At 42.6% G+C, this 25,685-nt stretch overlaps 1 protein-coding gene across 1 annotated transcript in view; it reads right to left on the reverse strand.

Moving 5' to 3' along the window:
- RERE (arginine-glutamic acid dipeptide repeats) overlaps positions 1 to 25,685 on the reverse strand; it is a 421,706-nt gene that overhangs the window by 155,812 nt on the left and 240,209 nt on the right. Inside the window, 2 exon segments of the mRNA XM_023258065.2 lie at positions 12,802 to 12,898; positions 14,254 to 14,359. Coding sequence (XP_023113833.2) covers positions 12,802 to 12,898; positions 14,254 to 14,359 — 203 coding nt within the window.

Genomic DNA, 25,685 nt, shown 5'->3' on the forward strand with positions numbered 1-25,685 from the left:
ACACTTCCCAAATTCTCAGATAACATTCAAAGATCGTAGGTTGGAAAAACACTTTCCCACAAAAATATTGCAAATAAACAGCATTAAGGTTTTCAGGTTCATCTACCAACAAAATTTAAAACCAAAAATGTAGCTGAAAACTCTGTAATACCACCAAACTCCTTAAATGCGCACACGCGCACACACACGTTGGGAGAATTTCCAGCGTTCCCAAGGAGGCAGGGGGGTTTTCAGCAACTCCCTTCGTGGTCACAGAAGGGAACTTTAACATCAAGTGGAAGCCAAGGGCTGCGATTACAGTAGATGGAACCGGAGAATCAACAGCACGTGCATATGCTTCCGGGGCTATGAACTCCTACCACTTGACCAGGTAGGTATTCCATTCTCATAAGGACTCCGTAAGTTGGTGCGTTAACAAATACACACCAGCTAATGGCCAAAGTGTTAGAGAAAGAAGCTAGCCGAGGAATAGCAACCTGGAGATGACATTCATTCGCTTCCCACCAAGGACTTGAAAAACAATGTCCTCCTTTCCAATAGAGCTTAAGTAACTGTGACCAAAACCTCAGTGATAGGCAGACACTAAGATGGGGCTCAAACAACCTCCATTTTAACAATTTAACAAAAGTGCTTGAGATTTATTGACATTTCTTTGAGAACTACCAGTAACATAATACACAGCTCTTGAGCACTTGAGATGTGGCTAGGCTAGTCCAACTGAAGAGAACAGGATTTAAAATTTTATTTAATCTCAACTAATGTAAATTTAAATAATCACATGAGGCTAGTGGCTACCATAATGAACAACACATTTATATAATATCTCCATCACCGCGGAAAGTTCCATGGGAAGCAATTATTTGTAAGTAACAAGCTACACTAGGAATACGGACTAGGAATCAACTTTGTATACCCAGGACTTTTCCCTCTAGTGTGTAGCTAGAACTAAAATGACCTTCCAGAAAAGAAAAAGCAGCAAAGATCACTTTTACAGATGAACAAACAATGCACTCACTCTGCAACTAACTACCCATCTATCTGACATGATTTAGTCCCTGACACCTAGAAAAAATAGGCTAGTTCCTTCATCAGTTAAACAGGGATAGGAACACCTATTATACTAATCCCTATTGAGGAGATCAAACAAGGAGTCTATGAAACTTTATACACTATTCAGTGCTACACAAAATAAGTTATTTCCATCACTGTCCCTAACTAAAGGAAAGTGATTCCTCTTTCACTATTCTTCATTATTATTCACATTCAAGTTTACCCTTCAACTTAAGTAATTAATTGATGTATTCATTGAACCTATAAAAACACTGCCAACCTGCAATTCTAAACACAGACATTGGAAATCAAGTATGCTTTCTTTAGGAAAGAGTTTCTCAATCTCAGCACTATTGACATTTTAGACTGCATAGTTCTTTGTTGTCAGGGACTGTCCTGTACTTAGCAGTATCCCTGACCTCTACCCCATCGCACCCCCAAACCACACTGTGACAATTAAGAGTTTCTAAAGACACTGCCAAATGTTCCATGGGGACAGCAGCACAAATGGTTTTGGAAAAGCCTGAAGCAGCAGGAACAGAAGCACATCATCTGACAAATAAGCATGTAACTGTAATGAATGAGGTCACTCACTGGTATGTCCTCTTCTATGTGACCGCGTGAAAGGTACTGGTTTTTGTATATCAATTTCATATCCCACTACTGAACTGCATTCTTTATTATTTGATACAGTTTAATCATTGGTTCTCTAAGGCTTTCCAGGTATGTTATCTGTTATTTGCAAATAAACACAGTTTTACTTCTTTTCTATCCTTTCTTAAAACTAATACTGAACCTCTCACACAATGTGGAAAGTAATGGAAACAGGCACCCTTGCCTTGATCCTGATCTCAGTGGAAAGGTCTTTCAGGTATTACTATTAAATATGATACTAACTTCAGAAATAATCATTGCTTTGGAAATATGGAGGTTCCCCCCTTAGATTTAATAATATGGTGTATGATATTAGCAGAGTCTCTAATAGTGAACCTACCTTGCATTCCTGGAATAAATCCCAGTTGGTCATAATGTCACTTTTAACGAGATATTAAAATTTTTTAAGGATCTCATTAATTAGTTTTACTGTTTTATTCCTCATTAATTTCTTTTTTATTTTTGTTTCCTTCTCTGTACTTTTTTGTTGTTGTTCATAACAGCTTTTATTCAAACTAGCCTAGAAACAACCCAAATGTCCATCAATAAGGAGGTGGGTAACAAATCATTGTATATTTGTGTTTTAATTTTTTTTTATTGTTTATTATTTTTGAGAGAGAGAAAGACAGAGAGCAAGCAGGGAAGGGGCAGAGAGAGAGGGAGGCACAGAATCAGAAGCGGGCTCCAGGCTCTGAGCGCTCAGGACAGAGCCTGACGTGGGGCTCGAACCCAGACAGCGAGATCATGACCTGAGCTGTAGTCGGCCGACCAACCGACTGAGCCACCCAGGCGCCCCAAATCAGTGTATATTTGTAAGATGAAATACTACCCAACAATACAAAGGAAAGAAGTACTGGTACATAGGACCTCATGAGAAAAAGTCTCAAACATTAAATTCTGAGTAAAAGAAGCCAGGGATACAGAAAGCTCAGACCGTATGATTCCGTTTATATGAATGAATTTCTAGAACAGGCAAGATTCATCTATGGTGAGAGAAATCAGAACAGTGGTTGCTGCGGGGTGGGAGGCTTTGAGAGGAGAGTGGCTTAAGGGAACTTTCTGGGCTGGTGGGAATATTCCCTGCCTTGTTAAGGGTCAAACACATTTATCAAAACTTATAAAAATGTAAACTTAAAATGTGTACTTTACCGTATAAACATTTTTGAAGTATTAGGGTAAAATAAAACATCAAGACTCAGTAGCACGGAGCCATGGCTGATTAAAGCTGCTGCTCTTGGCAGCTAACGAGCCATCCGGTACTGAGCAGAGCCGAAGACAGAGCAGGTAAGCCCGCCTTGGTTGGCCTCCATTTTGAAATACTTTTCCTGTTGCCTCTTGCCGAAGCGGGGAGGTTACATTTTGAAGTGTGTGTGCGAGAGAGAGAGAGAGAGAGAGAGAGAGAATGAGACAGAGAGAGAGAGAGAGAGAGAGAGTAGCATTTTAAGCATTCAGTATTTTTTTTTCTCCAGAACACTCTTTTCATCTTGCTCTTTTTCTCTCTCAAAAGCGGTACGTTATTTGACAGTGTTTGTGGAATGAAGCCGGAGAGACTGTTAAGAGGAAGTCGCCATCACTACCAGCTTACCAAAATATCGGATTCGGAGCCTCGGAAGTCCTATACACCCTACTTCTAATGTGATGCTTCATTATTAACAGAAACATGACTACAGACTGGGAAGCCCCCTATTCCCGGGGCCTCTCATTCATCAGTAACAAAGGCTTCCTGTAGGATAATCGTTCCGGTAGTCCTTGGGGTGGTGGCCGCACAGTTCCACCCTGGGCACCGCGCGGTCTGACAAATGCTCCGGCTGGTGGGAGGAGGGCATCGGAAGGGGATGAAGGAGAAGAGAGCCGCCTTACACAAGGAGAGACTACAAATGGAAACATGGCCCAGAAATTCACTCCATCAAAACTATTCATAACCGGGGAAGTCTCTGTAGATCCCCAGGGCCACGCAAACGTCAGACAAGCCTGGAAAGAGGGACCCAGACACGTACAGAAGGCTTATGGCCGCAGGTCTGCCTACAGCTTTTATTGTGACCCTTGCCTGAAAACAAAGGAAAAGAAAGATTTTGAGACAGAGTCAGTGTCTTGTCAGCTGTAAGCCATTTGACTCATGACAGGTACAGAATTTTTCCAAAGTTTCTTTTCCGTGTTTCATTCTGTTTCTCTGGCCTTCCTATAGGTTATGTGACATTTTATAGGATTCCTCTTGATTCGTTTACGGTGCTTTGAGAATATCACGCCACGGTCTCCCCAAGAGTTGCTCGAAGTGTAACCACTTCCATTACCTCCACGTGGACCCCTCTGCCTGTCCGCTCTCACACGCGGTGGTCTTAAGCGTTTCTTCTACATACACTGAGCTCCACGTCGTTGCATTTGGATTGATCTGTTGCTCTTTTTATCATTGAAGCTGGGAACTTAATCGTTCAATTTCATTTTTTCATTGCAGTTGATGTGTTTAGTATCACTAGTTTTCCTTTGATCAGCGCTTTAAATGCATGCCACAGATGTTAGTACACAGTATTTTTCCTGTTGTTTTTAAAAATTTCTTTAATTTCAGCGTTTATTTCCTCTTCTGCTCACAGGTTGTTTAAAGTTTTATTTTCTTTAAGCTTTATATTTTAATTCCAGTATAGTTAACATACGATGTTATATTAGTTTCAGGAACAGAGTATAGTGATTCAACAATCGTATTCACTGCTCAGTGCTCACCAGGACAAGCACCCTCCTGATCCCCATCACCTGTTTCCCCCATCCTCCAGCCCCCTCCCTTCTGGTGACCACCAGTTTGTTCTCTGTAGTGAGGAAACAGAAGTTTTATATTTCCAAGTGAAATTCTGCCCTTTCTGGTTTTTGTTTTTAAACTCTGGTTTTACTGCCTTTTACTCACATGAATGTTTTCTTTATGATCTAACATACAATCGATTTTTGAGAATATGCCAAGGTACAAAGAAAGAATGCATATTCTCGGGGCACCTGGGTGGCTCAGTCGGTTAAGCATCCGACCCTTGATTTCTGCTCAGGTCATGATCTCATGGTTCGTGAGATCAAGCCCCACTTTGGGCTCCGCACCGAAGGTGCAGAGCCTGCTTGGGGTTCATTCTCTCTCACTCTCCCCCTCTCCGCATCCCTCCCCTACTCACACACGTGCTCTCTAAATAAAGAAATCAACACTTTTGAAAAAAGCATATTCTCTAGTATTAGGGTACAGAGTTCTCTATTATTAGGGTATAGCGGTTTCTATATATGCCTATAAGATTAAATGCACAGAAATAAATGTGACAAGAATGGGAACATCTCTATGCAGAAAATTCTTAAACGCTCCCGAGAGACACCAAAGTAAACATGAACAAATGGAAAAACGTCCCCTGTTCTCGGATGTAAGAACTCAACATGGCATTTCTCCACAGAATTGATCTATCAATTCAATGCTATCCTAATACAAATATCAACAAGCTATTTAAGGGACTGAAACAGGTTGCTACGAAGATGCACAGGAAACACAGATAACTGAGAAAAGCGGAAACTATCAGTGGCACAGCAAAAAATACTAAGACGCCTCCACAGCTAAAAGCACGGCAGCGGCACCCAGACAGACAAGACAACAGACTAACGAGTCTAGGACACACAAGGAAAATGAGACACGACAAAGGTGGCATCTCGGGCCACTGAGGAGAAACAGACTTGGCAGTCCACGTGCTGAGAGAGCTGGGAGCGTGAGAGAGGCCTGTTAATACCCGGTGCTGGGACAGCTGGACACAAGGCCTCAGTAGGTCAGGTACAGGGAGAGGCTTCTAGCCACGACTACGTCCTCAGGGAATAAATGAAAAACACTGACAACTCTGACTGGATAACAGTAAGTTTTGCAGAATTTTTTTAAAACCATAAAAGAAAACCAGCAAGTGGGAGAAAACATTTGCGACACACACAACAGAAAATGCCAAAGAACTTTTAGAGACAAGAGACCAAACAGCAAACACACAAACAAACAAAATAAAACAAAACAAAACCCAAAGGAAATGGCATGAACAGATAACTCTCTCTCTCTCTCTCTCTCTCTCTCTCTCTCTCTCTCTCTCACACACACACACACACACACACAAATATCCTTTAAATATATGAAAAAATGCTCACACTCATTCACTGTTAGCAAAATAAAGTAAAACAATACCGAGACCCTATTTCTCACCTATCAGACTGGCACAACTAAAACGAAATAGGACAGCACATGCTGCTGGGGACACAGAGGGCATGCAAAGTGGTATTTGCTTTCTGGAGGCAAACCACCTACACATAAGCCTTTGAACCCAGAAATCTCTCTTCGACGAATCCGCCCCGAAGATTCACATCTGACAATGAGGAAATACACACGCACAAGGACACCGGCTGCAGCGTCATTTATGACTGGAACATCCTGGAAACACCTTCAGAGCCCACACAGCAGAGCTCCATGCGAGAGGGAATGACGGAGACCTCCATCGGCGGATACGGAGCGGTTTCTAAGGCATAACGTTAAGTAAAAACGGCAAACGCAGAAGAGTAGCTATGGCATGCTACTCTTCATACGAGACGGAAGAGGCTATAACAAAACAGCTATGTATTTGCTCATTTGAAATGAAAAAGCGCAGGAAGGAAAAACTAAGAAGTAAAGCGAGCAGTTACGGAGAGCAGGCGGGAAGGAAAGAAACGGGGATGGGAGCGTGTAAGAGAGTTGAAAACCACATATCTGTCTGCAGCCCTGACCGTCAGAACCACAGCCATAGTCCGCATGCCCTCGCACATCCAAAAATTATCAAGAGTCCCTACCGACCAGGAGGGACCAAAAGTGGAGCGCAAAGTCTAACAGTGAACCTAACCGTAGCACAAAGAGAGAGCGCGGCCACTTACGGAGGTATCCAAGAGCAGAGCTGACCCAAACAACTTTGGAAGACAGTGTCTTGCCTATAGATCGCATGGCTAAAGACAAAAATTTAGCCAGTGAATCCGTTTCTCACAGGGACGTGGGTTACAAATTCTAAAACTATGTGTATTCCTGAAATGAATAAAAATAAGTAAATATATTTCGACAACGAGAGCAGAGTTTTTCGCTTTTGAAAAAAGAAGGTACAAAAAGAGATACAATAAAATGAACCCTGTGCTGTCAGACAGGAAACCTGCCTTCCCTCTCTGCTCTGGGCCACGTGACAATACAAGAAGTCGGCAGTGTGCAAACCAGAAGGATCTCAGCAGAACAGGCTGGCACTCTGATCTCAGACCAACAGCCTCTGGAGCTGTCAGAAATAAATTTCTGTTGCTTCTAAGCCACCCAGTCTGTGCTATTTTGTTACAGAAGTTTGAACTAAGACATTAGTGAAATTCAAACAGGGTCTTCAGTTCAACTGTATTGTACTAATGCTAATTTCCTGGATCTGATAACCACACAGGGGTTCTGACAGATGTTAACACTGAGGAAGACTGGGGGAGGGATGGATGGAAACGCGGTACTCACAACTTTTCTGTGCATCTAAAAGCAGCTCCAGATAAAGAATTTTTAAAAGATTGAGAAGTATCCAAGGGCACAGAGAGTATATTGTTCAGCTGGGTGTTCCCAGCACCTCAGAGCCCTTGCCCAGCTAGCAGTGCCAGGACACGGGAAGGAAGGAAGGAAGGAAGGAAGGAAGAAAGGAAGGAAGGAAGGAAGGAAGGAAGGGAGGGAGGGAGGGAGGGAGGGAGGGAAGGAAGGAAAGAAGGAAAGAAGGAAGGAAAGAAGGAAGGAAAGAAGGAAGGAAAGAAGGAAGGAAGGAAGGCAAGGAAGGAAGGAAGGAAGGCAGGGAAGGAAGGAAGGCAGGGAAGGAAGGAAGGAAGGCAGGGAAGGAAGGAAGGGAAGGAAGGAAGGAAGGAAGGAAGGAAGGAAGGAAGGAAGGAAGGAAGGAAGGAAGGAAGGAAGGAAGGAAGGAAGGAAAAGAAAGAAAGAAAAAGAAAGAAAGAAAGAAAGAAAGAAAGAAAGAAAGAAAGAAAGAAAGAAAGAAAGAAAGAAAGAAAGAAAGAAAGAATAAAATGACCATCAAGCTATGGTGTCTAATGAAGTACTTAAGCACATATGGACAAAACAATAAAAATGCTGTAGGTCGAAGTTATTTTACATATTAAAACAACAGTTGATCAAAGCCAGGAAATGAACCCTGGAACTGTGAAACTAAATGCTCTGAGGCGTCCGGACACTCATCAGGGGACCCACAGGAGCTAAAGGAGTTGTGTCAGTGCCAAAAATGGCTGGGGAACTGCATGGAGATGCACTCAGTCTGCATCAATCACTGCATGTACAACCCTAGCTGCCCAGAACAAAGTGAAGAGATCAATTAATTCAGGATGAAAAGGGGAAGATTAGAAGCCCTGCAGAGCGAGGCTAGGGTTTTCTGGCTGGGAAAGGCTCCAGAAAACTCACTCTAAAACATATTCCTAGAAGACAAATTCCTAGCCAAGATGACCGCTTGGCACCTGCCCTACCTGAGGACATGTTTTTCCCCAAGCGATTCCTTGAAGTAAGAGGCAGATAATCAGGAAGTTGGGAAACAGCCCTTCAGTCGTTGAGACATTTACGATATTTGGGAATTCACAGTTACAGGTACACAGTAAACCTGAAAATGCTGCCCAGGTCACATGCTCACAATCCAATCACAAAGCAATCTCTCTAGATCCTTTCTTTGATCATCAATAAAACATGATCCTTAGGGTGAAAAAGAAGTAACATAGCAAACAAACTGCAAGCTATAATTTTCATTTAGCGTAATAAAATTTATCTGCTTGTTCTCAGAGCAGGTTTATCTGCTCATTCTCGGAGCGTCTAAAGGTGGCTCCTGGAGCTCAACTCTCCCTCCCGTACCCGAAGTAATCGGAATAGCCGATCAATCCAGCCAAGAGGCCACAGAAAAGTAAAATAAATGGATGCTGAATAGTCGTACCATCAATAACTTGGTATAGAACTAGGTTTAATTGCATTTTTTCTTTTCTTCCTTTTTTGCTTTAAGAACCCAATTCAGGGGCACCTGGGTAGCTCAGTCGCTCAAGCATCCAACTTCGGCTCAGGTCATGATCTCATGGCTTGTGAGTTCGAGCCCCGTGTCGGGCTCTGTGCTGATAGCTCAGAGCCTGGAGCCTCCTTCGGTTTCTCTCTCTCTCCCTCTCTCTCTCAAATAAATAAGCATTAAAAAAAAAAAAAAGAACCCAATTCAGATTCAATGACCGTAAGTAAGCACTCCCCATGCTACTGAGTGTGAGGCACTCTGAGAGACCCTTTCACATCCACTATCTGACTGGATGTAGGACCAAAATATGTGTGTTTGCTTCAGGGTGCTGTCACTTAATCACGTGGCCTTGCGTAAGCTTGTCAAAAGGATGCCTCAAAAGTTTAACACAAACTTGACCTCGGTGAAAAAACTATGCGGCAGAGCCAGGATTCAAACTGCAGCCTTCTCGTTGTAGTCTGGTGTTTTTTCTATTATACCAGCATGGGCCCAAAATACTTAGCTACTGGGGAGAACTCAAAACTACTTCTCTCAAGATACTAACTGCACCATATGGCTACTGATAAATGTAATGAAAAGAAAACAAACAGCCGGATAAACTTAGCTTGAAAGGCAGGGATGAGGGACAGCCAAGGCAAGACTTAAAACACAGCAGCCAAGCAGCGGTGCTGGACCTCAACACAGGTCTCCGTAACGAACGGTCCCACAGTCCCTCTGGGAGTGAATTTCGTTTGGGGAAGGAAATACTCAGCTTACAGAAAACAGGCTGCAGAGGAATTCTGTCTCGCTTCTGATTCTTGAGGGCTAGAGGACAAAGCGCTCCCTCCCCCTTTATCACCTGACCCTCACACCAGCTTGAAAGAGAGAAAGCACTGCAGCACTCTCTCCCTTAGGGAATGCCATGGCAGGAGCCGCCTCAGAATTTCGGGTCCCAGGAGCCCACCGAGCTGAGCACTATGATCTTGGACAAGAAGGGTGCTAAGCCCTAACGCTATCAGTCTTTTTCTTTCTTTTTTTTCTCTTCCATGTTTGCCACTACATTCATCTGACCCTTTTTCACGTTCCTACGAACTGTTTTGTCTCTTTCAAAACTGAATTTATTTTTTATTTTTCTAAATGTTTATTTATTTTTGAGAGAAAGAGAGACAGAGTGTGAGCAGAGGAAGGACAGAGAGAGAAGGACACACAGAATCCAAAGCAGGCTCCAGGCTCTGAACTGTCAGCATAGAGCCTGATGCAGGGCTCAAACTCACAAGTGGTGAGATCATGACCTGAGCAAAGTCAGATGCTTAACCGACTAAGCCACGCAGGCCCCCCAAAGCTGAATTTATTTTTGGCAGAACTGTTTTGTATCTATAGAGGAAGAAAAATTCTTCCTGTGGATAAATGGGCAGGACATAAGTGGAAGAAAAAACTAAAGTTTAATCTCCCCAGCCCACACTGTATTTTAAAATTAATCTAGTTTTGCTAAAATGAAAGAGAACAATAAAGATTCCTGGGGGAGAAATCTGCTTTTATGGGAGAAGATCTTACAGGAAGCGCTCTGTTGCTGAGAGCCTGGCGAGATTACTAAGTAGTAACAGTAAGAACCATACAGATGAGCTCAAATGTCAGACAAATGCAGTTTGTCTGCAATACAGATGCAGACAAACATCAAGCCAGCCACAAGTATTTACTAAACACCTACTAGGCCAGATCATTCAATAACTGTGGGACCACTACGATCCGCAATCTTTGGGGAAAAAAATCCAATTGTCAGGTTATACACAGAGGTTCTATTTGAAGCTAACAAAATCAAATTTGAGACGACAGCTAGAATGGAACCACTTTATGACCACTTCAAAGAAAATACCACAGGAAGAAAAGACTAGTCCATAAGGGTTCTGGTCACATACACAGTGAAAAGAAGATAAGGAATTACCAGTAGCATTCCAGCCCTTTGGTGGCCAGGGAAGGGACAGTGACTACACAATTACATATCTCCAGAAAGTATCTGACTGGAAACCCAGTAAAAGTATGTCTACTAGGTCCAGGTGGAATTACGTGGGACAACTGGTTCTTCTAAAAAGGGTAAAATAGTAGAAAATGATTCCACAAATCTGAATAGCCGCTAATATTCAAATATATTCATTTCAAGTAAATCTATCAAAACACATTGAATAACCACTGTTATGTGTCTCACATATTTATTTATTAATGTTTGTTAATTTTTGAGAGAGAAAGAGCGTGAGCAGGGGAGGGGGCAGAGAGAGAGGGAGGGAGACACAGAATCTTAAGCATGTCCAGGCTCCAGGCTCCAGGCTCCAGGCTCCAAGCTGTCAGCACAGAACCCGGGGTGGGGCTCAAACTCACAAGCCGGGAAATCATGACCTGACCAGAAGTCAGACACTCAACTGACTGAGCCACCCAGTCGCCCTGTCACATCTTTATTTAACTTTAACTCTACGTTTTTTAAAATCATTTACTTCAACCAATGACACAAGATGAAAATAGGAGGGGAGAAGCATATATATCAAGATAAGAAAGTATTTCAAGATCAAGCCACTTGTCTTCACTAACAATTTAATGGTTCCATCCATCTATCCAAACTTCCATTAACTTGCTTCATTCAGTGTTCGAGTTTAAGATTGCAAAGTCACTGCCACAAAGACACGAAAGGTTTCTGGGAACTTTGGAAGACGCTGATAAAACACCAGAGAACTTCTCTAAATGTATCTAAAGTCTTGTAAAAAGCCAAATCTAACCATATCCGCTCCTTCCCCTACAGCAGGGATTGGCCAATCTGGCCCAATGCCCGTTTTTATACAGTTGCAGAACAAACAATAGCTTTTACATTTTTAAATGGCTAAAAAAGAAATCAAAAGAAGAATAATATCTCCTGACGTGGAAATTAAATGAAATTCAAATGTCAGCGTCCATAGTTATTGGTGCACAGCACCTCATTTATTTACTTGTTGCCTATGACTTTTGCCCTACAATGGCTGAGCTGAGTAGCTGCAAAGGAGATCATAGGAAAGATATTCTGGCCCAAAACACTGACCCAAACCTGCCCTAAAAGTTGTTACTAATTCGCCTTGAAATAACTGGCTTTAGCTATATAGCTTTGCACAGGAGACTCCAGATGGTTTCACTGAACGCCATTTGAGCAACATAATGGAGAAATTATTGGATCTCATTATAGCTCAGTTAAAAGCAAGTAAATCCCTATGACTTTTTTTTTCTATTCTTTAACAAAGAAAGTAGTCTTTCACCACTTTATTCTTTCTGGTTGGGAAAGAATTACAAAACTATTACTTGTCTTACTTCCTCTACTACTTAAGAAGCCCACAGTCTTCCACATACATGCGAAATATACCAGGATGAAGATGTGTGTGTGTGTGTGTGTGTGTGTGTGTGTGTACGCACGCATATATCACCTTTTCCTGAAAGGGACAGAAAACGCCAGAAAGTGCAAAGTAGGGGCTTATGGTCACTCTTTGGCATAATTACCTAAGAATATCTGCAATGTTACCTCCTTCCTCAGAATAAAATCTTCAATATATTCTCCCTAACGCCAAACTTTCTGGTAGGAAATTTTTCATACATACAAAAAATTCAAAGAATAAACAGGTTGCTAAAACCTCCTATAAACCTTGCTTAGACTCTCAAGCCATGCTGCCATATTTGTTTCACCCATCTCTCCACCTTTTCTGGTGGAAGTAACTGATTCTTGAGAAAATAATCTGCAGACCATCATAACACGTCACCCTAAGAACTTCAGCAACCAGTGCCAGGACACTAATTTTCAATACCAGCACACTACCAAGGACACAAAGATACAAAACTACAGAGAGGGCGTCAAAAGTTTTTTTCTTATATTGGTTTCTTTTCTCCCACACAGATTAGTGAAGGTACAGGTAACCTCTGAAATCCCAATCACCCGCAAAGTTAACACCGGAGGGAGTGGTGGTGTACTAACTTGTACTGAGACCACAAGAGTAGTCTGATTAACATCATGATTATCAAAAGAGACCCAGATGGCTTAGGCTGCTCGACCCGCCATGCTCGACGGCCGCTCCTTCGCAGCAAAGACCATGTCTCTGGTGCTCACCTGAGGGCAGCAGCATGATACGTGTCGACGTAGTCAGAAATGAAGAGCTCTCGGTTCTTGATGACCGGGTCTGTAATGACAAGTTCTCTTCCAGAGTCTGTCAAAAAAATTAATTGAGAGGATATTAAAATTGAGCCTCCCAAAACATCTAGGAAAATTTTTGCTAGATTTTTCTTTCAGGTTCACCTCCCACTAAAGAAAGTACAATAAATAACCAGGTCTGGTCAGGAGGAATAATGTATGGCAGGCATAACAGGAAACAAGTATCTTGCTGGATGTGTTTTACACCCTTATTAAATCCCCACCGTTTGCTGAAATGCATTAAGCAATTAATGAAAAAACGAAGAAAAAAACAGAAGAAACGATCACATTTTAGCAAACGTGTAAATTACTGACATAATTAATGATCCTGTTTAATTTCTTATTGCTAAATATTCCAGGATGGAGTGAAATTGCACTGTTTCTGTAGAAAAAAATAACCAAGTTACTATTTTTAATCAGGAACCATAATTTAACTGCCTTAACAGAAATTTTTATAGTCTTCAAAGAAGAAAAGCCTAATGAGTTATAAAAGAACATCATTCCTCAAAACTGTTTGGCTATGCTTTGTTGACTCAGAAGCAGTGAGGACGAGTGGGAAAGGAAGAGTAGAGGCAGCTGGATCCCAGCCTGGCCAGGCCCGCTGAGAAGACATGTCGCCTTGGCAACTCCTTGAGCATCTCATGTGCCTCGATTTCCTCATCTGAAAGTGGGTAGTGACAAATTCTAACTCATATGATTAATGGGTGACAAATGTGAATCAGTTAAGCGTGAGGCCCAACACTTGAAAAATCAGTAAAAATGCATGATTATACCCATCTGAACAAACGCAATACACATTTTATGTGCATATCTCACCTGTCAACAAAGTTACTGGGTAGAAACTACAATGCCAGAGCAAGAAAAACTAAGAATCTCTGAACTACCTTCCTGATTATTCTGAAAGTTAAGACGCAAACTGAATTGCAAACCCTTCAGGAAAGCTATGCTTTCAAAACTGAAGTTCGCAGCCCTGGATGCAGAGAAGTTCAATCATAGAGATTATTGAAAAGGAGAAAAGAAATAAAACGGAATCATGATGTTTTCAGTATTATTAGCTCATCATTAGGGGAGAAAAAGGAATTTTAGAAATGAAATTACTGTTATTTCCAAAGAAGAGCTATCTCTAGTCCAAGTTTAAGGGGAAGATGTTATTGGCGCATCTCTCTGGTTGTTTGGGGTTTTTTTTAAGGCAAAAATAATGAACAAACTCAGCAAACTAAATAAATAAACATTCCCGTAATGCTCTCAGTTATGAAAAGCTTTTTTAGAGAAAGTTTTTCATAGTGGTTATCTCCATTTAATGAATGTTTTAAGAAATAACCTTGTCCAAAGCTAGAAAACGTAAGAATCAAACCAGAAGGACTTATTTACCATTTTCGTTATGCCGATCCTGAACCAAATGCTGGTACACAGAATCTGGAACTTCAGACTGACGGTAGTACCATTTGACGTTCATGAGTAGATGGTCCCTCTTACTCTGAAAAGGAAAATCTAACAGCATTAGGAACAGGATTTCGGGTGCCCACAGCTGTATACCATACCCATGATCAAAAGCCCCTGTAAACAGGTGGAGAGGCAGGAGAGGGAGACTCACAATTACCACAGGGCCACAAAAATACAGAAGTCAATGATAAGGTCAAAATTATTTTTAATCCCAGCCTTAGCATCCCTCTGACCCTACTGCTCAAAACCTTAATCCAGGAAACCAAAGAAGACCAAACTTGAACCTATAAATCTCCCCCCAGCTTGATTAATTCAATCAATAGTATAGTTTTATTTAGCATTAACTATACAAAACTACACGAATACATCCTTCTTCTATCTTAATTCTTCAACATTTTGGTCAGTATTTATAAACTGCATTAGCACAGTGTCAAGGCCTTTAAAGGCAATAAGTTAGAAAAACCTTACCGTGCAAGGCCTGGCACAAAGTCATGTCTCCAAGGTGTGCCAATCACCCAGACTAATTACATCCCCATCCACGTTATTGCTACAAGGCAAACTAATACAGTAAACTATGGGTGGTGGTGAAGGTACCAGGAGTCCATGGAGCAGGGACCCTACCTTAATTGTCTTCCAATTTCCAGAGAACAGAACTTGTACATAAATATTTGTGAATAATAATGAGTTCTATGATGATCAGGGGCCCCTAAATGTTCGTGGGACACTGAAACATGTTATGCCCAGAAGTCAACTTTGTTCCTGGTTATGCTTCCATTCAAAGCATAAAGGATGAAACACTGCCCTTCTATTTGAAGGCTATGGGGCTACGGCCTGAGGGAGACCGTCTTGGTACACCTTGGTCGTGAGACCTCTGAACATGGCAGTGCACCAAGGCTTCCCATGGCCTCATAAAGTAATTCCTAACCCAGGTGGGGGCTTAAGAGACCTCCCCAAGATGAATGCTGCTGTATCATTCCCCTTAGCAGCGTCTACCTTCCCATCACAAGTCAGCAGGTGAGTCAGAAATGAAAGAGAGCTAAAATTTGAGACATGCTTCGTGTTTATGAAGGAGATGACTAAATCCTAAAATATGTCAAAGGAGCCTCTTTAATGAAGCAAGCTGCTTTCTGCTTAAATAAGAGGTATGTATATAGTCTTCACTAAATGGCCAGAAAGGCAAAAAAACAACAAAAACAAAAAACCTTTACTGAAAAATACTAAAGCTATTTAAATGACCAGAAAGAAAAGCACTGTCAAAGTCCTGATGAACTTGAATGTGAAGAAGCACTATTCCAAAGTAAGTATCATAAACACCAAGATCCGTACTGTATAATTAACTGTGTCAAATAGGCCCACAAAAATAGGGCATCATTACTGATTTGAAAAAAAGAGACTGTATAGAAAGAATAACCCTACATAATGGATACTGTTCAATTTTTATCCATTTTTCACTTTTACATTCTATACGAAACGTGGGAAAATGAGGACGAACCAGTATGTTACATAAAAAGAGTCAATGTTACATACACGAGTTTATCCTCAAGAGCAATTACTCCCTGCGGAGGATTGTGGAGGAGGTAACATCTGACCTGGGGGAAAAGTGGGAAAGACCTCAATGGATTCTTTCCAGGCAAAGGAGGAGATCTGGGGAAGACACAAAGCCAGAGACAAGACAGAACAAGTGCAGGATGCACCCCCACGGCCCACATGCACGCAGCACAGGAGAACCTCCTGCATGGTCCTGAGGGAACTCGGATTCTGACTTCAACGTGGCCTTTAAGTGGGTTTCTCTCTGGACAAGCGAGGTCCTCTATCTGCCTTGCTGACCAAGCACACAGGCAGCGAGGGACAACACACCAGGTCACGAGAGAGCAGCCAGGAGACCAGTTTCCTCCTGGGGCCCAGCCATAAACAGCAGGGCCAGGATGAGGGCATCTTCACAGAAAGAGACGAAGCAGGGGAGGGGTGGAGCCTGTCTGCAGGTACTCAAGGATAAACTCAGGGTAATGCACTGCCTAATGCAGTGGTTCTCACCCTCAGCATTCCTGACATTTGGTCCAGGGAAGTCTGGCGTGGGTGCCTGTCCTGCACACTGCCGGATATTGAGCGGCACCCCTGGCCTCCAAACACTAAATGCCAGTGGCACCCCTCCCCCTCATCGTAATGAGCAAAAAAATATCTCCACACGTTGCCAAATGTCCCCTGAGGGGACAGTATTACCCCCAGTGGAAAACCAATGGTCTAACAGTGTCCTTTTTATGGAAAGCTAAACTGGAACGATGACCAAAACAACCCCGGTTTAAGCACTACCAGTGGGGAACATGGAATGTAAATACGAACACAGTGAGGCCTGTCACCATTGGGTTCAAACTCCATCTCCACCAGTTCCTAGCTATATGACTCTGGGCGTGTTAATCATATTCTGAGTCTCCCCTTTTCTGCAAAATGGGAACACTGAAACCTACCCAATGGACTATCGAAAGAATGAGAGGAACGGAAACGCGCTGGAACTGAGTAGGCGCTCAAGAGAGCAACGGTTTCTGTTGGTAGCTGATGCTCACCAGAGCTTCACAGAAAGATTTCAAGAACTCTGCTGAGAACCGTAGGAGCTATTTCTTCACCAGAATGTGGTTTCCTTCACCAGATGACAGTGCTCTCCAGTCCTTGAGCTACTAAGGGATGCCTCAGGGCTCCCAGTAATGAACTACTTAACAGGGGCTCAAAGGAATTCAGATCTACCGGCAGTCTGAGCAACTATGTTCTGAAATCTATGCTTCTACGCATTTCTTTAACACATCTGAGATGTCTGAAAACCAGAAGGGCACCCGAAGTAAGCTTTCAAAGGTACCAGAACTGGCAATCATACAATGTCTATTTTTCAGAACACCAAGCCAGTGATTCTGGGGACCTTTCGAGGTAGAATATCTATATTAAATTCTGACCCTGGCACACTTAATGGCCACACACGCGCACACACACACATACACACACACACACACACACACTCTCTCTCTCTCTCTCTCTCTCTCTCTCTCTCTCTCTCTCTCTGTCTGTCTTACTGCTCTGGTATATTTGTGCCTAGATTTACGACTCCTAATAAGAGACCTTACAAAGGCAGCCGAAACCCTGCTGGATTTCATAATGCAGTACTATCTAATAACCAGGGAGTGGCAGCATTGTGTCAAAAAAAAAAAAAAAAGGCCTCCGAATCTTAATTCTGGATACAACACAACAAAAGGTAGATTCACAGTTAACAAAAGTTCTGAACAAATATAAGTAGCTCTAATAGACATAATCGTCCTAAACAGGCCGGGAAGTTAATGATCAAACATCCAGAGGGAAGCAGTATGTCGTTTCAGAGGATACTAGACTAAAATTAAGTAATCGAGCCTTCTAGTCCTGTCTGCAATCACTTAGTCAGCTGGGGGCAACCTTAGTGAGTCACCTGGCATCTGACAAGTGAGGGGAGGGAATAAGATGATTTCTAGGGTCGCATTCCATTTTATACACCTACATCTAGGTTTTGTCCCCAGACAAAACCAGTAGATAAATAAGCCACACTGGGAGAGTCCCTCCTGTCTTCTCTACATCAACATAATGGCATCCGCTAACAGTACCCTACTAAAGAGGTTTTTACAAATTAAAATGCCATCTTCTCCAAAAGTGACTGAGCACTGAGGAACAGCAAAAGGGAACGGAGCGCACCCCTTCGACCAGTCAGTGCTCCCAATGCCACTCACACACACAGCTGCGGCTCAAACATTAACCACGGGAAATCTGCACGTTCTTCCCACCGTTCACTAGAAAAAGACTTCTGCTCAGAATCACAGAAAACTAAAAGCAAAAGTCAACTTAGAGATCGTCTGATTTAGCCCAAATCACCGAGGTCTGAATCAGAGCTCGCAACTTACTTGGGCAAATGACCTCTCCAAGCCTCAATTCTGTGGCACAGGACACGGGACACGATGGGAAACTCTACCACCGGTACCGCATCCGGCTGTGAGGAGCAAACAAACGGGCAAGAGCAGCAGGACTGGCTCTCAATAAATGTTGGGCGGGGGGCTCCCAGGGAGCTCCATGGGCGAAGCATCCGACTCTTGGCTTCCGCTCAGGTCACAATCTCACGGTTTGTGAGATTGAGCCCTGCATCAGGCTCTGCGCTGACACTCTCTCTCAAAAATAAACTTGGAAAAAATAAAAAATAACAAACGTTGGGTATTACTACCAGTGTTTTACAGATGAAGATAGGAGTCAAGCTATAAGAGGTCACTTATATATGTTGTTTTTCTCAGATTCAAAATTAAGCTAGTAATAGCAATACAAAAATAAATCATGTGGCAAATTAGGGGGGAAGAATCTCTACTTTTGCAACAATCTGAGAAGCATATCAAGTATTTCTAACAAATAGGCCTCATTACCAACTAGTGATATAATTGTACAATTCCACAAAGGTCAAAGTGGTTATAAATGACACATTTTAAACAGAATGCTGAGTAAAGAGGGAAGTGGGGAGATTTTGGTGCCCCTGTGAAGGCACCCTGGGGTGTATTTCTGAATACAGAGAAGAGCTCACTGGGAAGTAAATTATTTCCCACCATTTTATCTTTAGAGTGAGATTTGCCTGCCGGCCTGCCTGCCTGCCTGCCCGCCTGCCTGACTGCAGGTTATAGGAAGTACCAGCCCTAAGGAAAACATACCACCCAGGAGCAGCGCACCCAACATGCTCACAGTGAGGTTTCAAGGAGGGACTGTGCACACAAGGAGAGTAGCTGATTCTGGGTTAAATTATGGATTCTTCCACATCACTGGCCTGGATTTCTCTGAAGGGACGGATGTATGTAAATTTAAGGAAATAGTTTAATTGAGGACAAAACCCATCCCCACCTGGGTTTGGAAAAAAGACCAACAGCCTAGTGGGTGTTTGGGAGCAGAACAGGGGCCTTTCTAGAGCTACGAATGTCAGACAGCGGACTGAGAGTTAATGAACTACAAAGTCAGAACTGAAGTAAAACACTCAGAATGAGACGGCTGGCAAAGGGGGGGGGGTCTAGGGGGAAGGGAAGGCGAACAGGAGGCTGCTGTTGAAGGGACACTGGTTCATTTTATGGGCAGCACACAATTCGACCATCTCATATAAATGCAAGATCCAAGGCCCAGAAGTAAATTTCCATTCCTAGAGATCTTTCATGGTTATTAATGCAATACTTTCATTGATTAAACAGCCAATCTGAGTCTTTCCTAGGACCAGTCGTGGTATCACTGGAAAAAAACATTTTAACACAATATGAAAAAATAAAAGGAGTGGGGGTGGGGGTGGAGGGAGTGGTCGGAGTTCATAAATGACCAACAGGACGGGTGTGAGGAATCTTGTATACAATATGAGCAGGCCCCCAACCCAAGATGGGAACAACAACAATTTTAAACTCACCTGCATTACACAGGAAAGAACTCTGCCCCATCAGTCCCTCACAAGCTCCCAGCAGATACCGCCAGGGCTCCCAAAGCCCTCCAAACAAGCCCTGCTAGTCCCTCCACCACGATCGGCCATGTGACAGAGGCCAAAGACAATGAACCAAGATATAAAGATTAATACCATCAAATAAACAACTTCACAAAGTCAAAATACTTCGCTAGAGATAATAATTGGGGGATTTCCTTCAAATTTTTAACTGCTTTGTTCTTGAGAGCTTGAATTTCAAGTAACGAAAGATCTAGATTCAGAGTCAGATGAAATCAAACCAAAATTCTTGTTTTCTAAAGCCAAAATGTCCAATCAGGATTTTCCACAAATCTTGGAAGTAGCAATGGCTAATATCTGTATACTAGATAGCTTAAGAAAATACCTTTTAAAGAAACTTTTCACGCATTTCCACAACATGGTGATAGTAAGGGTAAGAGTGATAGGAATACCACAGGTTTACTGTATAATTCAGATGTATCTGCAAAAACAACTGGCGTGAGGACACAAAGCCTGCAGCGTGAGGGGCCATGGTCCGCCAGACAAAATGGCCTGCCTTCCAGCCTGCCACACGGTCAGTTTAAAGTGGCACCTCCATCCTGCCGAGTCCACCTCCACCCACAAGGAGTTGCCTGTTGGACACAGTACCCTCAAAAGACCTTGGGGACACAGTCTTACCAGGCTCGAATCATTCCTGACTCTGAGGGAGGGAAGAAGGGACAGCACGGTCAGAGCTTACTATTCTTCTCCAAGGCCAAAGATCAATCCAGGTATATGCACAGAAGAATCCAATCTAAAGATAAGTTTTTCATATCAGAGGATCACATCAACTTTGTAGATAAACACCGGAACTGAGATCAATCAATATGAAATCACGTAGGAAAGATCTTGTAATATTTCAAGGTACTGCTCTGCTACCATGAGGCACTAGGGAGATAACATATTCTATCCTTCTATCAAAATGGCTTATAGCCATCACAGCTCAAAATGCAATGAAAGAAAGAGTCATAGAAAAACGTAACAAGGGCCACCAAGGAAGGCTTGGCCATCAAGGTCCAGCCGTCTCAGAGTTCTGTTCTGCCATGGGTACCAGGCGAGAAAGCGAAAACACAGACTCCAGAGTCTTGTTCTCAAAAGAGAAGAAAGAGCTCTGAGTATCTCCTCTTCAGACTGTCATACACATATCTCCCAAATGTAGTAAGACATTAAACACTGTGTTTCCTTTTTTTGAGAGAGTGGCCTAAGGGCAAGTCAGTATCTTATTGCCCTTGAGTAAACAACATATCCACCCTCCGATGTATTTAAGTGCTCAGGTGGGCTGAGGCTGAAGGACCCAAACCTGGAGTCGTGTTCTACATCCTCCACCCTTAAGGACTGAGCACATGTCCCTTCTGGTAGCCATGCCACTTGAGTTTCATAGTCCTGTTTAGCGGAGTCCTGGTTAAAATTTTGTGTGTCAACTGGACTGCGCTAAGGGATGCCCAAATAGCTGGTAAAACATCTCTGTATATCCATGAGGTTGTTTCTAGGAGAGATTATTCAGTAGGCTGAGTAAACAGATCTGACTTCCCCCAGGTGGGCAGGCTTTACCCAATCTCTTTGGGGCTAAATGGAACAAAAAGGCGACGGTGAAACACAGAACTCTCTTTTCCTGAGTTGGGACATACATCTTTTCCTACCATCAGACATCAGAGCTCCTGGATCTTAGGCCTTCGAATTCCAGGACTTATACCAGTGGCCCTTGGTTCTCAGGCCTTCAGCCTCAAAGGAGGGAGTTACACCACTAGCTCCACTGTTACCAGGCCCGTGGACCTGGACAAAGTCGGCTACCTGCTCTCCTAGCTCGCCATCTTGCAGAGAGCAAATTATGGGACTTCTCTGTCTCCATAATCTCGTGAGACAATTCCCATGGGACATGTACTCTCTACGTATCTCTCCTATTGGATCTGTTTCTCTGGAGAACCCGAATACAAGTGGCTACTTATCATTTATTGGCATTTCCAAATGGACAGAACTTGGAACTATCGGGGGTCTACTCAAAACTAGCATAATGAATTCTTTAAGGATAAATGCACCGATAAATGAAACCGAGAAACAAGCATATCCATTGGACTAAGGTGCTAACTGGCTGCAGGCACCAGAATCAAGGTTACAAGCATATTTTCCAAACCCGTGACACTCAATTCGAAACACTGTTTTCAAGAGATTGCATCAGCATGTGGATCCTGTAAGAGGACTGAAGTCACCTTCGATCAGATGAATCAGGTGAAGCAAGAAGGTGGAACCTGGCAGCACAGACACAGTGTTTACAACCAAGCTGTGCAAATACCTGGTTACATACAAACGTCCAGAAAGATGATGCAGCTAAAAATGTGCTAAAACCCAGGCTCTGCTGATCACAAGTCATTTTCAAAAATCACTGTTTCTTGATGATACCTTGTTTATTAAACAAATTGCTGTCATTTGGTTATTTTTACAGTTCAATGTGGACAAAAGTCAGTCAGTATTTTGGCAGGACCAAAATGTACACGAAAATGAAATCTTCTCAACCACCAACTATAAAATCCGAGTTTATTAAGGCATTTTCTGCCGAGGATCACACGATGCAGGAAAAGTAACAAGTTCAGACAGCAAATTCTTTTGTTAGCCATGGAGAGACCAAAACTGAGCACAAGTGCAGCCTTGGGAAAACTCCTAAGACAGGAGGCGGGGTCACCAGCTAAACTCTTAACCTAAATAACAAGTTCATGTCACATATACATGAATAAGCTATACTTAAAGGTGGACTTCACACATCAGCACAGACACACCAAGCTAAAGGGCATGACTGTAATTTACTGCACGTATCCCATACATTATCCTGACAAAAACACTAAGTGTCAGATTCAGGACCGAAAAGGTCTCAAGTTTGGGTTGACAGGCGAAGTTTGGAAGATGAAATACCACAGATAAATCAGGACTCTGTACTTGGATCCCCAATGTTTTGCTGTCCATACCCAAAATAAATTCCTTCCTAAAAGCCAGCGCTCTTTTCCCAGCAGCTATGGTTATATCAAATAAACTTACAACCACAAATTTTCTATCTGGATCCAAATATTTCCCCCATAAGGGAGGGAAAACAGGCCGCACCACAAGAAATTGCCAAACTGCCATTAATCCATACTGAATGGAATTAAACAGTGCAGTGAATTTCCTTTTTGAAAAACTCAGGCTCAAATAGTGCAAAGTTGGACATCTTTGCAGTACTCTGGTCAGTGCCTGGTGATGGTGGCAACAGCCGCGTCGATTCTGCATCCTCCAGGGATATTACTCACTTCTAGGTGACCTCGCTAGAAAAGTCAGGGAGCTGTACCACAAGCCAGCAACAGGGTCAGATGGTGTAGTGGCGAAAAAGGAGTTAAAGAAAGAAGGGGAAAAGCCTGGGCTACAGGCTTCCAAAATTCTCTAGAAGTTTCACAAATGAAACTGAAATGATCACATTATTTCTTTTTTTTTTTTTTTTTTTTTTAATGTTTATTTATTTTTGAGACAGAGAGAAACAGAGCATGAATGGGGGAGGGTCAGAGAGAGAGGGAGACACAGAATCTGAAGCAGGCTCCAGGCTCTGAGCTGTCAGCACAGAGCCCGACGCGGGGCTCGAACTCACGGATCGCGAGATCATGACCTGAGCCGAAGTCGGACGCTCAACCGACTGAGCCACCCAGGCGCCCCGATCACATTATTTCTTAAAATAAAAACTACTAACTTACAATTAAAGACACATCACACAGACTTTGCTATTAAAAACTGATGCTGAGGGGTGCGTGGGTGGCCCAGTCAGGTAAGTGTCCAATGCTTGATTTTGGTTCAGGTCATGATCCCCCTTTTTTTTGAGATCAAGCCCCACATTGGGCTCTGTGCTAACAGTGCAGAGCCTGCTTGAGATTCTCTCTCTGCCACTCACCTGCTTGCAAGCACTTGCGCGCGCACTCTCTCTCTCTCTCTCTCAAAATAAATAAACTTTAAAGAAACTGTCTAAAAAAAAAGTGATGCTGAAATATCTTGAAAAGATCTGAGTCGATAAATGCTTTATAAAAGTGGTTCTCAAACTTGTTAGACTCAGGATTCCCTACTCTCTTCAAAATTATTGAGAAGTTCAAAGAACTTTTACTTATGTGGACTATGTCTTATCAGTACTTACTATATTGGAAAATAAAAATAAAAAATTTTGAGGTATTTTTTACTAATTCTTTTAGCAGTAATAATAACATTATTAACACTAACATAAATAATTATAACAAACAAAAATTTTTATTTTTTATTAAGTTTATTTATTTTGAGAGAGACAGAAACAGAGTGAGTGGAGGAGGGACATGGGAGAGGGAGAGGGAGAGGGAGAGGGAGAGGGAGAGGGAGAGGGAGAGGGAGAGGGAGAGGGAGAGGGAGAGGGAGAGGGAGAGGGAGAGGGAGAGGGAGACGGAGAGGGAGACGGAGAGGGAGACGGAGAGGGAGACGGAGAGGGAGACGGAGAGGGAGAGGGAGAGGGAGAGGGAGAGGGAGAGGGAGAGGGAGAGAGAAAATCCCAAACACACTTCATTCACACTATCAGCATGGAGCCCAACACGGGGCTCGATCCCACAAACTGTGAGATCATGACCTGAGCCAAAATCAGAGTCAGACACCAGCTCAACCGACTGGGCCAACCAACTAAAAATCTTAAACAAAAACTTTAGGAAGCAAGTAAGACTTACATTTCAACAGATCTCTTCTGTATGGCCTAAGGAAACAGACTCTTCAGATCAGATGCTACCATCAACCTATTGAGTTATTACACGTCATTTAACCCTCGTAAAACTCCACTGTCACTCGGGAAAGGAGAATGAGAAAGGCAAATGATGTCTTGGCGTAATTCTGAAAACAGTCTGCACACCCATGGGCCAGACCTGAGAACAGTTGCCCTATGGGACGAAGGGAATGTGCTTACAGGAACGGTCCCAGAGGTCCTCCCCCTTGGACCCTGCCCGTTCACACCATGTAAGCGAGCATGCTTCCCAAACAGAACCATGCCTGGAAATGTGAAAGCACACATTCATTTAGGAGTAAGATGCTACTAAAAATTAGAAGCCTATACTGTTATTTATACGATCCGACTTTCCGCTAGTGGGCAGAAGCTAAACTCCTGTTAAAGGAAAGGAAATCTAGATAAGAAGCCTCTCGTTTTAGTTAAAACTGTTTTTCTTTCTAAAATTTGAACTCATTCTGTCGAGAAATATTTAAAGCTTGATTCAAACAAGAATATATAGATCTACACTAAAAAAAGAAAATAAAACAAAAAGTGTACTTGGAAAAAATGGTGCACCTATAAGAGCTGGAAGCATGCACGCGGAAGATAAAGGCTGGATGACTTCCTGTGGCAATCTGCGAGTCTAGGCGAGTGTGGCCATTTCAAGCAGTACTGCTTCCTGGGAAAACTAGCAACAGGAAACAACAGGAACTTTTAAGAAAAGGAAAGTAAAAGACTTTAGCTTACAACACTATATCGAAGCACTAGCTTTTATAAAGACGGACGGACATACTTATTTTATGTGAATCCAGCAGTAGTCCTCTCTCTCTAGGTAATCTTTTTGTACCACTGCTTTCTGCACTCAAGTGCAAAACTACAGAGCTGGTAACACAGTAAAATAAAATACCTTTTAGCAACACAAAGAGTTTTAGAATTAATTATTAGTACTTTCAAGGAGTACTAATATAGGCTTAGAAATCATTAGTGATGTAAATAAAGTCAGCCTGCTATATTAATAATAGGAACCCAATTATAGCTGGCAAACATTTTCAACTTGCCAATAAACAAATTCAAACAGTTCGGTTAAAAAAAAAAAAAAAGGAAAATTCAGCAGGAGCCTTGAGAATTTGTTTTTCTATC

This window comes from Felis catus, chromosome C1 (assembly GCF_018350175.1).
Source record: "Felis catus isolate Fca126 chromosome C1, F.catus_Fca126_mat1.0, whole genome shotgun sequence".
Taxonomy (NCBI): domain Eukaryota; kingdom Metazoa; phylum Chordata; class Mammalia; order Carnivora; family Felidae; genus Felis; species Felis catus.